Consider the following 14,699-nt stretch of genomic DNA (forward strand, 5'->3'; position numbering starts at 1 on the left):
TACGTTTTTATAACGCAATACGAGCACCTGCAGTGTCTTTTACCTTGTTCTTAGGAGACCTAGGCTCTGGAAAGGGTACGAGTGGAGGGGAGAGAGCGAGAGGAGGAGAAGAGGGTGGAGGGGAGGATGGGAGCGCCTGTTGTGCGTCAGGGATGGGGGAGGTTGGAGGAGAGGGTTGGCGAGGAGGAGGGGAGACCAGGGGTTGATGTGAGGCCAAAAGGGAGGAAGGGGGAGGGGTGGGGGGAGGAGGAGTAGAGGATGGGTGGGAGGTTGGGAGGGGTGAGGTCGTGAGAGGCGGAGAGGTGAGAAGGGGAGAGGAGGGCAAAGGAGAGGAGAGGTAGGAGGTAGAGATGAGGGAAGCGGGGGGAGGAGAGCAGGGTGGCACAATCTGTTGCGAGGAGGAGAGGGGAATTGGGGGAGGGGTAGGAAGATGGGACAGTGGCGAGGAAGAAGGCACAGCCAGGGCTTCAGCTGGTTGTGAGGCAGAGTAAAAAGCGGGGGATGGTGAGGAGGGAGGAGAGACGGGGGGAGGGAGGAGGGTGATGGGCTCCAACTGTGCCGGGTTGCACAAAGTGCTGTGACAGCGGGACGGATAGACATCAGCCTGGGAATGGGGAGGAAAATGTGACACCAATCATGCCCAGCGTCAAACCTCGAGCTGAATCAACATTCCAAAATGTAGGTTCCAGTTTCGAAGCATTATTCTGCATAATCAAGTAAAACGAGCCAGAAAAGGCGAGATGTGAAACTACGGGGGTTAGGGTCAATTCCATTTCGATTCATGACTGAAAAGCCTCCATATATCCAAATGTACCAAAGCCCTGGTTAATCCTGTATGTTTCATTATAATAAGTACGTCTTAATTTATTATCAAACTGTGTAAAACTGCTTGGAATTGGCTCGGGTTAGGTGTTAGCAAGCATGTGTGTATGCTTCAACTGAGTCTGAAACCTGGTCCACACATCATGCGCTACCTCTGTTTTCAGCCCCTCTCTGTGGACAGTTATAGTACCACAGTCTACATCAATGTTCCTTTCTTCTTCCTTCTCCTCTTCTTCCCCTCCTATAGCTTCCTCCTCTTCCTCAATGTACAATGTCATCGGCCTCTGAGACCCTGCCGTCTGCCTATTCACCCTTTTTGATTGGCTGTCCTGCGTGATGGACAGGGCCTGCGTAGTCACAGGCCTATGAAACTCCGCCTCTAGCCTAACCCTGCTCTGTGATTCATTGGTCAGTGCCACGGCCGGCCTGAGAACCTCCCCCCCATCTTCGTCACACATGGGCTGATCCAGGATCATAGACAACAACTGATCATAGGGATCTTCCACTTGCTGCTGAAGAGAGGGGGGTTTCATTTCTAGTTCTAAGGATACTGGCTGAACAGTTGGCCTGTACCACGGCAACAAATCTGCGGGCGTGTCCGCCGGCTCGGGTTCAGTGCAGAAGAACCCCCCTCTGCCTGCTAGGGACAGTGGTTCGTTCTGTTCACTGTCTCTTAGGCCCCTCTCTTCGAGGTATCCCCGGAAGGAGTCGGGCATGGGGGAGGCGGAGGGAGAGGAGGAGTCAGGAGGAGGGGGCGGAGAGAAAGGAGGGGCTGAGGGGGGGCGGTCTAAGTCAAACAGCCACTGCTTGACAGCCGGACGGGAGGCTGCGAAACAACTGGATGCGTTTCGTGGCGGAGGGGTGAGCCCTCGTTTGGGTGGCGTGGGAGGGGTGGCCCTCCGTTCTTGATCTTCCAGGAAAGGGAGGAGGCTCGGGGGGAAGGGGGGCGGCGTGGGTGGCACAGGGGTATCGGAGGAGGGGGGGCCGAGGGTGAGGGAGAGCCACTCGCTGGTGACGGCCTGCAGATGGAGGGACTTCACGGGAGGAGGAGGGGTGTGGGGGGAGGGGGGTGTGGAGCGAGGAGGATGGTGGTGATGGAGGGAAGGGGGGGTGGGAGTGCTGTCGAATGGCTCCGGAGGATGAGAGAAAGAGAGGAGGGGTGGGGGGGTAAAAAAGCAGAGACTTACACACCAGGAGTGGAGAGGTGTGAGGGACTGAGGGGAAGAGGAGATGCACACAAACTCATCCACACTCATTCTCCCCTGCCATCCAAACCCAACAGTACCCTCTCTCCATCTCATTTCATTCTCTCGCACGAACACACACATCACCAGGCTCAAATGTTCTACATGCATCTGGGTCCAGTTGTGTGAAGCCTCTCCGTTAAAGGGATAGTACAGAGATTTGACATATTTAGGTATTTGTTTCCTTACCGTGAAAACAGTCTATGGACAAGGAGGGACTGTCATCCACACTCAAAATCTCTACTAGCGTTGAAATCTATTATTTGCCAGTACTAGACAGAAAGCTCATTTGTTAGCTACTGCAGCTAGCTAGTTTATGAACCAAGCTAGCTAGCATACAATATCATGTATTATTGTCATTACTTAACGTTATTTAGCCATTTATTATTTGTCCGCTAGTCACCTGATCATGGCACGTCAAAGAAGTTCAAATTTCTCTTTTTATGAAAAAAAAACCCTCTTGTCGGAGCTGATGGAGGAATTTAGTAACGTAGTGGAGGATAAAAAGACAGACAACACCACTGTCAAAAAGAAGGAAGACACCTGGGCCATTTTAATCTAGGTTTAAAGTGAAAACTACATTTAGATTAGAGGAACGATTTCATTTACCTAGGATTCATTTAAAACTAGGTTTAAAATTTGGTGCAACAAGATGAATAGATAAAACCTTGATTCAACTCAGATAATCCATGTTGGTGCAACAAAGACTTAAAGGTAGTTTCAGTGATATGACATCATTATACACAGCGGGGAAACTTGCTGCTCACTGACATAAAAAAAACAACAGATTGTCACTATTGGCTTACTCCAGTTTGGACTAAGTCTTGTATGGACTAATAAAATATTCTTCTTCTGTCCCTACCTTGGTGGGCGTGGAGCCCTGTGTCCTCTTGCTGGGGTAGCCGTGTGGGTCTGGGTGGTGGGAGGGGGCGGGGCTCTTGGAGGGCGAGCGTTTGACGATGTCTATGTAGGCCACAGGGAAGATGCCCTGCTTGGTGGTGTCTGGGATGTTCCCCTCGTACCAGTTCTGGTCCACCTGTCTCAGCAAGACTACCCGCTCACCCTGCAGATTATATACACAGACAGACACACACACACACACACACACACACACACACATGGAAATGAAGACACGTCAGTGAACAGACATGCGCATTGAATCATGCACAATCACACCAACACACATGCACAAATTCGTGCACACACACACCTTACCTTGCGGAGGGACAGCTCCACGTTAGTGTCAGCGTTGAAGTTGTAACGGGCCACCCCCTCCCCGATCTCTCTGACGTGTGCTGGTGGAGGAGGCCTAATCGGCTGGTGCTTCTCTGGCAACGGCATCTTCTGTGTGTGTGTGTGTGGAGAGAACGCGGGGAAAGCATAGGCCCGAGAAGCAATCAATTAAACTGCACACAAAACTGGGTGGTGACAACAAACACACACCTAGACATTCACACTGACACACAACATAATCATTATCATCTGAAAAAAACACACACACACACACACACACACAGTGAGCGGCAAGTAGCCTAACTGTTAAGAGTGTTGGACCTGTAACCGAAATGTCACTGGTTCAAACCCCCAGGACGGAAGGTGGAAAAATCTGCCTCGAGCAAGGCCATTAACCCCCAACAACAACTCTCCGGCGCTGATTCAGAAGGGGTTGGGTTAAATGCAGAAGACATTTCGGGTTGAAAGCATTCAGTTGTGCAACTGACTAGGTATCCCCCTTTCCTTTCACCTCATACACACTCAATGTGCTCTACCTCTATGTAGGAGATGGGGAAGATGCCCAGTCGTCCGCGGTGCTCCCCCTCGTACCAGTTGCTGTCGATCTGTCTGATGATGTTGACCGCGTCGCCCTTCTTGAACGTCAGCTCTCTGAAACAACGGTCACAAGATGCTTCTTAAACCCCAAACACCTTTCTCTATGGGCCGGTTTCCCAGATGAAGCAGTCCTGAACTAAAACATCTCAATGGAGAATCTCTATTGAAATTGCTTTTCAGTCCAGGACTGGGCTTGGTCCGTGTTCGGAAAACCAGCTACCAATGACATGTATTGACTATATGTGGCCCATGCAGGAATCAAACCCAAAACCCAGCACTGTGTTCTAATGGTACAAACATTACGTCACTGGAATCATCAATGTGACATTGTTAACCAGCCAGGCACTAGTCTCGAGGCCAGACTCTAGGCGTGTTAAGCCGGAACATTGGAACATTGTGGGAGGCAACCTCGATGTCTAGAGAGAGACTAGCCAAGCACCATTTTAGTATGAAGAGCAATGGCAGCAACAATCGTCCATGCATGCCTTTCAAGGTAGGGAAATGATTAAGCAGACGGATGTGAAGGTAAGCAAGTCACTGCTTTTTAACCTAAAATGCATTACCCACTGCACCATACCAGTGTCTATAGTATGGGAACAAAGCAATTTTCTACGTTCCCTAGTAAAAAAACATAATGGGGAAGAGTCCTAGAAAACCGATTTATCTTTTTGATAAAACATTTCAAACCACAGTTTTCACTTGTAGACACTGGAATGGGCTGGAGATAATGAATATGAGGTTATTGCCTATAACTGAGGTTAACTTTGGCCACCTCAAAGAAAAGCGGACTGTCTGTTTCAAGCATCGTGCATGCCCAACCTACATGCTTCCAAACCAGTGCAGCACATACCGAGGTCCCTGTACCTCCCCTCCACACACGCATTTCATTGCATTCAGTCACTCTACTCACTTAGCAGTCTGTGCCTTAAAGTCATATATAGCTCTGGCAGGCTGTTTCTGATGGAGGAGAGAGAAGAGAATGAGTTGGGTCATCTGCTTATGGGAGACCTATGAAGATGAGAGTGAGAGAGAGATAAAGAGAGTGAGAGAGAGAGAGCGAGAGATAAAGAGAGAGCAAGAGAGAGAGAGAGAGATATAAAGAGAGCGAAAGAGATATAAAGAGAGAGACAGAGAGATATTGAGAGAGATATAGAGAGATATAAAGAGAGAGAGAGATATATAAAGAGAGAGATATATAAAGAGAGCGAGAGAGAGAGAGAGCGAGAGAGATAGAGATATATAAAGAGAGCGAGAGAGAGAGAGAGAGCGAGCGAGCGAGAGAGAGAGATATAAAGAGAGAGAAAGAGATAGAAAGAGAGAGAGAAAGAGATATATAAAGAGATATAGAGAGCGAGAGAGATAAAGAGAGATATATAAAGAGAGCGAGAGAGAGAGAGAGCGAGAGATAGAGAGAGATATATAGAGAGGGAGAGAGATAAAGAGAGAGATATAAAAAGAGGGATATAAAGAGAGAGCAAGAGGGACAGAGCAAGAAAGAGAGCAAGAGGGAGAAAGAAAGCGAGAGGTAAGGAAAGAAAGATGTAGAGAGGTAAAGGGAGAGGGAGGGAGAGAGAGCGAGAGGTAAAGAGAAAGAGAGCAGCCATGTGTTACTAGATATGATACAATTATGTTGAAATGTAAAGCTTATCAGGACAGTGAAATTATTCTTATTGAATCAATGAAATATGAGGTAGAGAAGAACACAATCAGTACTTCTGCCCCCTTTGGGCCAGTAGTGTAATAGCCTGCTAAAAATAAAAGACATCTTCTAAATAGGAGTACCAGTGTTTCCCCTTGCATTGAATAGGCGGGGTGTCTAGCTCTTTGGACCCCACCTAAAAGAATGTGGCTTCAATTGAAAATGTTGCAGATTTAACGCGCCCCGCCTGCAAAATAAATAAACTATGGGAAACACTGGGATGTACTGGTTAGGCTAGTCTCGCGATGCTATACTTCCAAGTCTCATTCAGCATCAAAGTTAGTCTGCAAAATCAAAGTTCTGGTTTGGCTACCTCTCTGTCCGGGGTGGCTCGTCTGGTCTGCCCCCCTCCCCTGTCGCTGGTGGTTGTGTTGTACCCCCTGGAGGCATCCTGCTCTGTGAGGGAGAACAGCACAGGGGTCAAGGGTTATCATAAGGGTCAACAAAACAGTGTTGCCATGGCGATGGGACGACACGTGCACAGCGACGCCAGGAGGCATGTTCAGAAGGGCGAAACCGTTACAGCCTGCCCAGATAGAAATGCATTGTGCAGAAACTGACATGATAGTATTTTATGCAGAATATCATGTTGGCTCTATCCATTACATTTCCCATGGGAGGATTCAGAAGGGTGAAATGTGCAGAAAGCTGCAGGTGGAAATGCAACATTATAGAGATGACACAATTGTCTATTCCCTATGAACAAAAGAGGAATGTCTGTTCTAGTCAATATATTCTGTGTCTTAGCGTTCTGTAGCGTTGCGCCTCCCTGAGTAAACCACGTTGGTTTACGCAATGGGTGATGATGTCATTCAGGGTAGTGATGTCATCCAGGAAATGAGTGTCGGGCAGGAAGTGACAAAATAAAATTATAATAAATGAATTAAAATGCATTTTATTTCCATTTCAGGGAAAACACATGGTTTGGATAGTGTAGCACAGTATGATCAAAAGGAAAAGCATGCACGTCACAAAACGAGAACAGAACATTTGAACAGAAGAGAACAGAAGGAGAAGTCATTCATACCAGCAAGTGCATACAGTGAGCTCCAAAAGTAGAGAGAGTGACAATTGTTGTTGTTGTTTTGTCCCAATATATTTGGAGCTCACCGTATAAAAAAACAAAAAAAACTAATACAATTGATAAACCGTCCATATCGGGATGTCTCATGGTCTGACAAACACCGCTGTAGCTCGGCCACCTTCCACTGCAGAAGGCCGCCGTAGGCGGATGCGGTGGATTGAGACGCAGCCCGTGCAATATCTCTCGCATAAGCCGTCGAATTTCGACGGGGATTCTTTTATTATGTTACTTAGATTGACGAACGGGTGACTTTTTAGACTCTTAAGGATTAAACTCAGTCATTCTATCATTTCAAATCCAAAGTGTACACTCGCTGGAGTACAGAGCCAAAACAACAATGGTGTCACTGCCCCAATACTTTGAGCTCGCTGTACATTCCAAAAATATATGAATCCAATTGATAAACCATCCCTAACAAAATCATAAATGCAAGTGGTTCAACATAACAAGGCACATACCAAAGGGGAGTGAAACAATACACCAAACAACTGGGAAACAAGCAGCAAAAAGAGAAATACCAACAATAACACAACCAAACTTAGTCATGGATGGACCGATACATCTCTGTCAACAACACAATCCTTTAACCATATAAGGGAATGAAGAGGAAGCATGCGGTCCCTGGGTGTCTTGAGGATGAGCCAATGGGAACAGGGCTTCTTTAACCCCAGCTCTGTTCATTGGCCCGTTGCTGGAGCACAGTGACTGGTAGGAGGGGAGGTGGTCACAGGCAGGCAGTACTGGGGAGAGTCGAGGAGGGAGATGATGGACTGAGGGCTGGTGTGTGTGCGCATATATATATATATGTATATATGTGTGTGTGTGTGTGTGTGTGTGTGTGTGTGTGTGTGTGTGTGTGCATGCTCCACCTGCGTTGCCGTTGCCTGGCTCCTCTCCATAGTCGTTGTTATTGGAGGTGTCTGTACAGAGACTGTAAGAGGTACTTAGCGGCGACTGTAGCCGCGGCGACGAGCCGTACCCTGTTGGACTCCCGTCGGGGTACGAGGAGCTCGAGGAGGGACCCCCCTTGCGGCTCCCCCTCTGTCCCCGCAACGAGGAGCTCCTCTCGGGCACATCCGGGAGGATCTCAGCCAGTAGCCTCCGGAGGATGCTATCGTCTGGTAGCCTAGCGCCACTCCGGCCTCGCTCCGCTTGGATGTGTTCGTAGATATCCCTCAAGGCCGCATCCAAAGCTTCATAAACGGCTTCTTTAGACTTGGGCCTGGTACTTCGACCTCCACTACTCCTTCTCGAAGTGGGTGGAGAATCACCCTTTTTCCTTCGGAAAGGCACGGGACTGATGAGGAAGGCCAGCTTGGACATCCCCTGCTGGGTTTGGGCTGCTTGGGACGAGGGGGGTAGGGTATGGTGGTCCCCTCCCCTTCTCCCGTGTCTGGTTTGCTGTGTCTGGGGGGGTTTCTGCCGGAGCTCCTGGCGGGCCCGCTCCCGCTCGTGGCGCAGCATGGTGGTGAAGCGGGTGTTGGAGGCCGGGCAGCGTCCTTTACATGAGCTGATGAGGTGACGGTGCTGGTAGCCCTGACCCTGACCGAGAGACTGATGACTGGGGTTGTGGTGGCGGCGAAGGTGGTGGTGGGAGGAGGGGCCGTAGAAGCTCTCGACTGACGAGGTGAGCGAGCAGTGGTCGAAGTCGCTCTCGCTACAGAAGGAGGATCCTTCGACTTGGACAAAGTCACTGAGGTCCGAGGCGGCTGCATCCTGCTCCGACTCAGAGTACTCGGCCCCCGGGACAGCGGCGCGTCGATAAACGAGGGGGTCGGGGAAATCACGGTGGTGGGGGTCCAGGGCGAGGCGGGGCTGACCCTCGGGTGGGTTCCTCTCCCCCTGGTGAGCGTGATGGTGGTCAAAAGTGTGATGGGACGTCCCGTTCCCATTCCCGTTGTTAATGTCCTCTTCTAACAGAGACTCAATGGAGAAACGGCGTATGGGGTACCCGGGTGTCTCCCTGCCCCCGCCGCCTCCTCCCCCGCTGCTACTGGCACGGGACGATGACCCGCCGGGCGTGGTTGCGCCAGACGGGACCTCGCCATCTCCCAAGTCGGGCATGGACTTGGACTTCTGGATGAGTTGCTCGTACGTGGAGATGCGCATTGGCACCGTATCGCGAGGGACCTCCAGGCCCCACGACGACCCCCAGGGGGAGAGTTTTCGGGGGAAGAGGTGCGGCTGACGCTCCAGCTCCAGGATGCGGGCACGGACCGAGCGGATGACGTCAGAGGGCAGCAGCTGGGCGCGGTCGATGTGGTGCATCTTGCGGTAGAGCTTCAGGAAGCCTGGCGCGTCGTGGGCACGTCGCCGGTGCGGGCGAGGCAAGGAGCAAGTAGAGGATGATGCGGTTTGCACCAATGGGTTATCGAATACCAGTGACCCGGCGCTCTCCGAACGGGTAGCCTTGTGTCCGCCGGTGCCCCCTGGGTGCCCGTCGTTGAGCAGGTTGTCGCAGCTACGCGACTTCAGCTTTGCGGGCGAGGGCGGCGCATCTTCTGCGCTGCTCCATGTCTCAGCGTCCTGCCGCCGCGTCTGCCAGCCGTTCTTGAAGCAGATGGCACGCTTGAGGGGCGAGGAGGGCGAGGAGGCTGCTCCCGGGTTGGCATCGTCGTCGTAGCGACGGTGGGCGAGGTTGGAGGGCATGGGGGAGAGAGGGGAGCGGAGGTACGGGCCCGGGGAAGAGCTCAAACGGGGGGAGTAGGTCATTTCGCACATTTCCCCACCTTTCAGACGATCCCATAAACCAGAGCAGCGTGGTAGAGAGGAAAAGAGGAGGAGGATATTAACCACGCAGAGAGAGAGGAATACAGAGATAAAGAAATCTATAACAGAACACTTGAACATACTGTAGCCTTCATCATGCAATAGTGGAGAGAGGGTGAGAACGAGAGTGAAGCTAAAATGGAGCACTTGAACATCAGTTCCATTGTGTCAAACACAGAGGACAATGGTGGACAGAGAGAGACAGAGAGTTACATTTACACATCTCACATCCTTTTCACGATATACTATACACTGAGTGCACAAAACATTAAGAACACCTGCTCTTTCCATGAGATAGACTGACCAGGTGAAAGCTATGATCACTTACTGATGTCACCTGTTAAATCCACTTCAATCAGTGTAGATGAAGGGGAGGAGGCGGGTTAAAGAAGGATTTTTTTACGAGACATGGATTGTGTTTGTGTGCTATTGAGAGGGTGAAAGGGCAAGACAAAATATTTAAGTGCCTTTCAAAGAGGTACGGTAGTAGGTGCCAGGCGCATCGGTTTGTTTCAAGAACTGCAACGCTGCCGGGTTTTTCCCGCTCAACAGTTTCCCCGTGTGTATCAAGAATGGTCCACCACCCAAAGGACATCCAGCCAACTTGACACAACTGTGGGAAGCATTGGAATCAACATGGACCAGCATCCCTGTGGAACGCTTTCAACACCTTGCTGAGTCCATGCCCCCGACTATTTGAGGCTGTTCTGAGGACAAAAAGGGGGCTGTAACTCAATGTTAGGAAGGTGTTCTTAATGTTTTGTCAGTGTACATGCAACAGGAACAGATGTACAACTGACAAAGGCAGACAACGAAAAGATGACAAAACAGTACCGCTAATCTTTTCTGTGGTCGCCCCACTATGAGAGAGGAAACCTGTGGACATAATGAGCGTCATTAGACAACACTACACAACAGACTTTGTTTCCCAAACCATTCCTGGGGGGGGGATCCCGATGGGGGTTCACATTTTTTTTGCTCCAGCCCAGTACTAACACACCTCATTCGACTAATCAACAAGCGTAGTTACATGTTGATTTGTCGATTTGTTTGGGACAAGTGTTAGCGCTAGCCTGAAATCCTAGCGGATTTGCTAGGTTAGCGCTGGGCTAGGACAAAAATGTGCAACCCCTGAATTGGAATGAGAAACACCGAGTTAGAACATTCCCATTAGCTCGTGGAACATGGTTGTTTGTTTACAGTGTCAACACAAGGCTACAGAGGCTGGATTGGATGCTCCTTGACCTGGAAGAGGCCCTCAGCATAGCGTGAGAAGAGGAAATGTGTCTCTCAGTGGGCTTGTGTACTGTCTGATTGCTGTCGGGTATAGAGTGAGGGAGCCCAGAGAATGTGTGTGTGCGTGTGTTTATGAACGCTTGTACATCTGCAAGAGAGAGGTTGTTAAGATTGAGTTTGCGTGCGAGTGCGTTTATGTGTGTGTGCGCGCGTTTGAGAATGCTTATACATCAGAAGAGAGAGAGGTTGATTGTATTGCATGTGTGTGTGCACATCTGTATCCTTCATGGGTTGCCAGTTTCCTCAGGGTGCAGGCTCTATAGGGATCCAGTGTGTGTATATGCTTATGTATGTGTGTGTGTGTGTGTGTGTGTGTGTGTGTGTGTGTGTGTGTGTGTGTGTGTGTGTGTGTGTGTGTGTGTGTGTATATATATATCTGTGTGTGCACCTTTGACTCTGGAGGGGGAGGAGGGGGAGGAGCGGATGGCAGGTTTCCTCAGTGTGTTGCTGCCTCTGTACGGGTCCGGTGGTTTTGGGGAGACCTGGTTCTTGCCCTGATCACCTGACGGCTCCGACTTCCTCCTCTTTCTGTAGTCACTGGCAGCACTGGAACACAAAGTGATAGAACACACGGTTTTAAAGCCACCTTCCGCAGTCTGTCACCTGTTCAGCCATTATTTCTAAAATCAGTCATTACGTCAAGGGAGGAAGTACCTGTTCAAATAATTCAAACAGGGCCTGTGTTTCAACCCAAACGACGGCCCCACCACTTTGTTTGGAACAGAACGAGATACACCGTTGGGAAATGTATGCCAACTACTCTCGCACTTAATTCATATTTCAATTCAAGGAAATATTACAGATTGTTCCTTTGACCCAGTTCATTTAATATCCTGGGTTATAATTCCCTCTGGTATAATAGCGTTCGTCGCCTTTCCGTGGTTCAACAAAGAGACCCTTAAGGAACAAAAGAAAGCGGTAAAATAGACCTTTAAAGAACAAAGCTAATTTGTTGAACATTGCCAACTCATAAAAAAACGTTATCATCACCGTCAATTCAATTCACACTAGGGGGATGTAGCAGGACTGCCATTGTTCCTTAAAAACGCCCCAGACCTGTGCCAGAGTCCCGACTCCGGACTACACATGACCCCCAGGGACGAAAGAGTCGAACCCAGGGTCGGCCGACTGGCTGTGCCTTTCCTATATGTAAACCTCGCCCAATCTAGTTCTTAACTGCCCTGTCAATAAAAAAAAATTATCAAGACTTCTAGTGTGGGTTAACCAGGCTCCTAGACTTTGAACTATACTGAATACAATCCCAGTCAGCCTTCCATGAATAACATGGGTTATGAATAACATGGGTTATTCATGACATCCTCTTTTCAACCATCCCATTCACTCAGAGCAAATAGAACCGATTAAGCCTAGCATCTGTGAAAGGGAATGGGAGGAGGAGGGGAGGAGAAGAGAAGGGGGACAGGGTTGAAGGACAGAATCAATAGGCTGAGTGGATAATGTATGCAGGGTTGGGGAGGAGGGGGGGGATGTGTGGAGAGTCACCGTCACAGAGAGTTTGGGACACCGCGCCGCAACACTACACGGCCTACTGCTGGTGTGAAAGAAAGAGAGCGAGAGGGAGGAGGGGGAAAGAGCGATGCAGAGAATGAAAGAAAGAGAGAGAGAATTGAAGACTCACCTCGCCGGCCTCTCTGGAACCCGGTCAGCAGTCGGAGTGAAGTACAGCGACGTCTGAAAGAGGGCAGACAACAAAAGGGAGGGAGAGGAAGAGTGAGCGCTGTGTGAACAAAGACTAGTGGAGGAGGTGGCGGTGGTACACGCAATGCTCAGCTCGCACACCGCCTCCACCGCCGTGCCGTCACGCACCCCCCCACCGGCTTACGGCGTGACGGAGGAAGGTTCCACATGGCGTGTGTATGGAATCTCGAATGGACCTACTGGTTGGCGCTGAGAGCTGCGACCGCTGATTCTGTTGATCTCTGACCGTGGTCTGTTTGAGGGGTTCGTTCAGGAGGGAGAAAGGGCATGAGTGAAGTGATGCACTAAAGGGTAGCGTGAGGGAGGCGCTCTATCACGCTTTCCGGCATGGAGATTAAGACGCGCCCCTGGAAGACCCAAAACGGACTCCTTGGATCATAGGATTGGCTCCATGTGGTAACAAAGCATAAAGCACAGCCGTTTCTACCCTATGCTACAGACCTGAGCCCTTTGCTGATCTAGGATCAGGTCCTCCCTGTCCATATCATCTTATTCGTATTGATTCCAACGGGAAAATTGATACTAGATCAGCAGATACATATTAAATCCCAAAGCTTACCTACTCAAATATGAGCTTTATATCTGACATGATATACATGGGTTGATAGCAATTTATACAGTCTTGAGATTCACGTCAATAATAAGCTGTCAATAGATCAATTAGATAGACAGATATTGAGAGATAGCGAGAGAGAGATACATTGATAGACAGATAGTGAAGAGAGAGAGATAGCGAGAGAGCGATGCATTGATAGACATAATTGACAAGACAAGAGCGAGATCATGATTAGAGCTAGATTTTCTTGTGTAACGGTCATCCATATTGGAAATACATAAGAGCAGTACTGTCTATGCTGTTATATGCTAGAAATAAGGCCAGAGCGGGTGTGCTAGTGTACATGGCCAATATACTACGGCTAGGGGCTGTGCTTCAGTACGACACAACGTGGAGTGCCTGGATACAGCCCTTCGCCGCGGTATATTGGCCACAACCCCCCCCCCCCCCAGAGGTGGCTTATAGCTATTACAAACCAGTTACAAATTGAATTAGAACTGTCAAATCAGCATTCAGGGCTCAAACCACCCGGTTTACATCTAGTAATAACACACTGAATTGAGTCACTAGCAGAGAGGCCGTTGTAAATACAGATACAATAAAGAGATGACTGTGACTGATAAATGACATTGGACTGATACGGATGCTGAAAGATGAGGTCATATGAAAAGGTCCTGCTATGGTGTACTACACATGGCTATGGTGTACTACACATGGCTATGGTGTACTACACATCTAGTTACATTCGGAACTGTGTAATTACAGTGTAGGTACACATTGTGCCTGTGTTGACGTGCGGTAGCCTAATAAAATGTATAGTCACAGTACGTCTGGTAGTTTTCATCCAAATCACACAACACGCAGAGTTTAGTAATAAAGCAATCTAAGACCACAATTGTTTAGCAAGGTTTGCGTTAAACTCTTGCCAGTCTGTTTGTACTCTCTTGCCAACACCTTATGGAGTTGCCGTGTCTAGGGTTGCAAAATTCCGGGTCTCTTTCCCAAAATCCACTAGTTTTCCAGAGATCCTGGTTAGAGGATTCCCGGATTTCCTGCATATTCCCTCGATTTTCCAGGAATCTTCCAACCAGGATTTCTGGAAAAATTTTGAATTTTTGGGAAAGTTACCAGGATTTTGCAACCTTAGTCATGCCTAACATGTTTGGCGTGACAAGGAGTTGGCAAAACAGCACAGAATTATCTAGAACCAGGCTATTCAACTCCCACCCAATCCTCCCATTCCCACAATGCTCATGAATGCCAACCTTTACCTCTGTGAGTCGGCGAGGGCAGATGTCTGGATTATAATCCAGACGTTTTTTAGGAGGCTTGAGCCCCAAGCAGCGGTGAGGAAGAAGAGGAGGAGGAGGAGGTGAAGATGGAGTGGTGGAGGAGGAGGAGAGGAAGTGGCGTCATGGGGAGGAAAAAAAAACAAAAAAAAACAAGAGAGGAAAGTGACATTCGTTAGAGCACACAGAGGAACTGAAGACTGACGAGCTTCAGACGTGCTGCACACACACACATATTATGCACACAAACACACATTGCAGTTATGATTAAGCCTATTTGAACACATCTAGTACATTATGTGAACTCCAACATACACTCATCTACAAACAAGCTAGGCACATCTACAAACCCATAACCACAAAGTAACACACACACACAGATTGTGTGAGC

General features: G+C 49.1%; 1 protein-coding gene across 12 annotated transcripts in view; it reads right to left on the reverse strand.

Moving 5' to 3' along the window:
• LOC106602561 (sorbin and SH3 domain-containing protein 2) overlaps positions 1-14,699 on the reverse strand; it is a 93,540-nt gene that overhangs the window by 8,249 nt on the left and 70,592 nt on the right. For 8 of the 12 annotated variants that reach the window (XM_082974226.1, XM_082974224.1, XM_082974223.1 and 5 more), the window contains 12 exons: positions 14,291-14,347; positions 12,384-12,436; positions 11,133-11,290; positions 10,283-10,324; positions 7,549-9,408; positions 5,909-5,991; positions 4,807-4,904; positions 3,836-3,950; positions 3,282-3,410; positions 2,929-3,129; positions 975-1,952; positions 44-604 (listed from right to left, as the gene is read on the reverse strand). In XM_082974226.1, the coding sequence (XP_082830352.1) occupies positions 44-604; positions 975-1,952; positions 2,929-3,129; positions 3,282-3,410; positions 3,836-3,950; positions 4,807-4,904; positions 5,909-5,991; positions 7,549-9,408; positions 10,283-10,324; positions 11,133-11,290; positions 12,384-12,436; positions 14,291-14,347 (4,335 nt within the window). The remainder of the gene's footprint in view (positions 1-43; positions 605-974; positions 1,953-2,928; positions 3,130-3,281; positions 3,411-3,835; positions 3,951-4,806; positions 4,905-5,908; positions 5,992-7,548; positions 9,409-10,282; positions 10,325-11,132; positions 11,291-12,383; positions 12,437-14,290; positions 14,348-14,699) is intronic. The other 4 variants (XM_082974225.1, XM_082974228.1, XM_082974231.1 and 1 more) reach the window with 4 other exon arrangements.

This window comes from Salmo salar, chromosome 04 (genome assembly GCF_965601325.2).
Source record: "Salmo salar chromosome 04, fSalSal1, whole genome shotgun sequence".
NCBI lineage: Eukaryota > Metazoa > Chordata > Actinopteri > Salmoniformes > Salmonidae > Salmo > Salmo salar.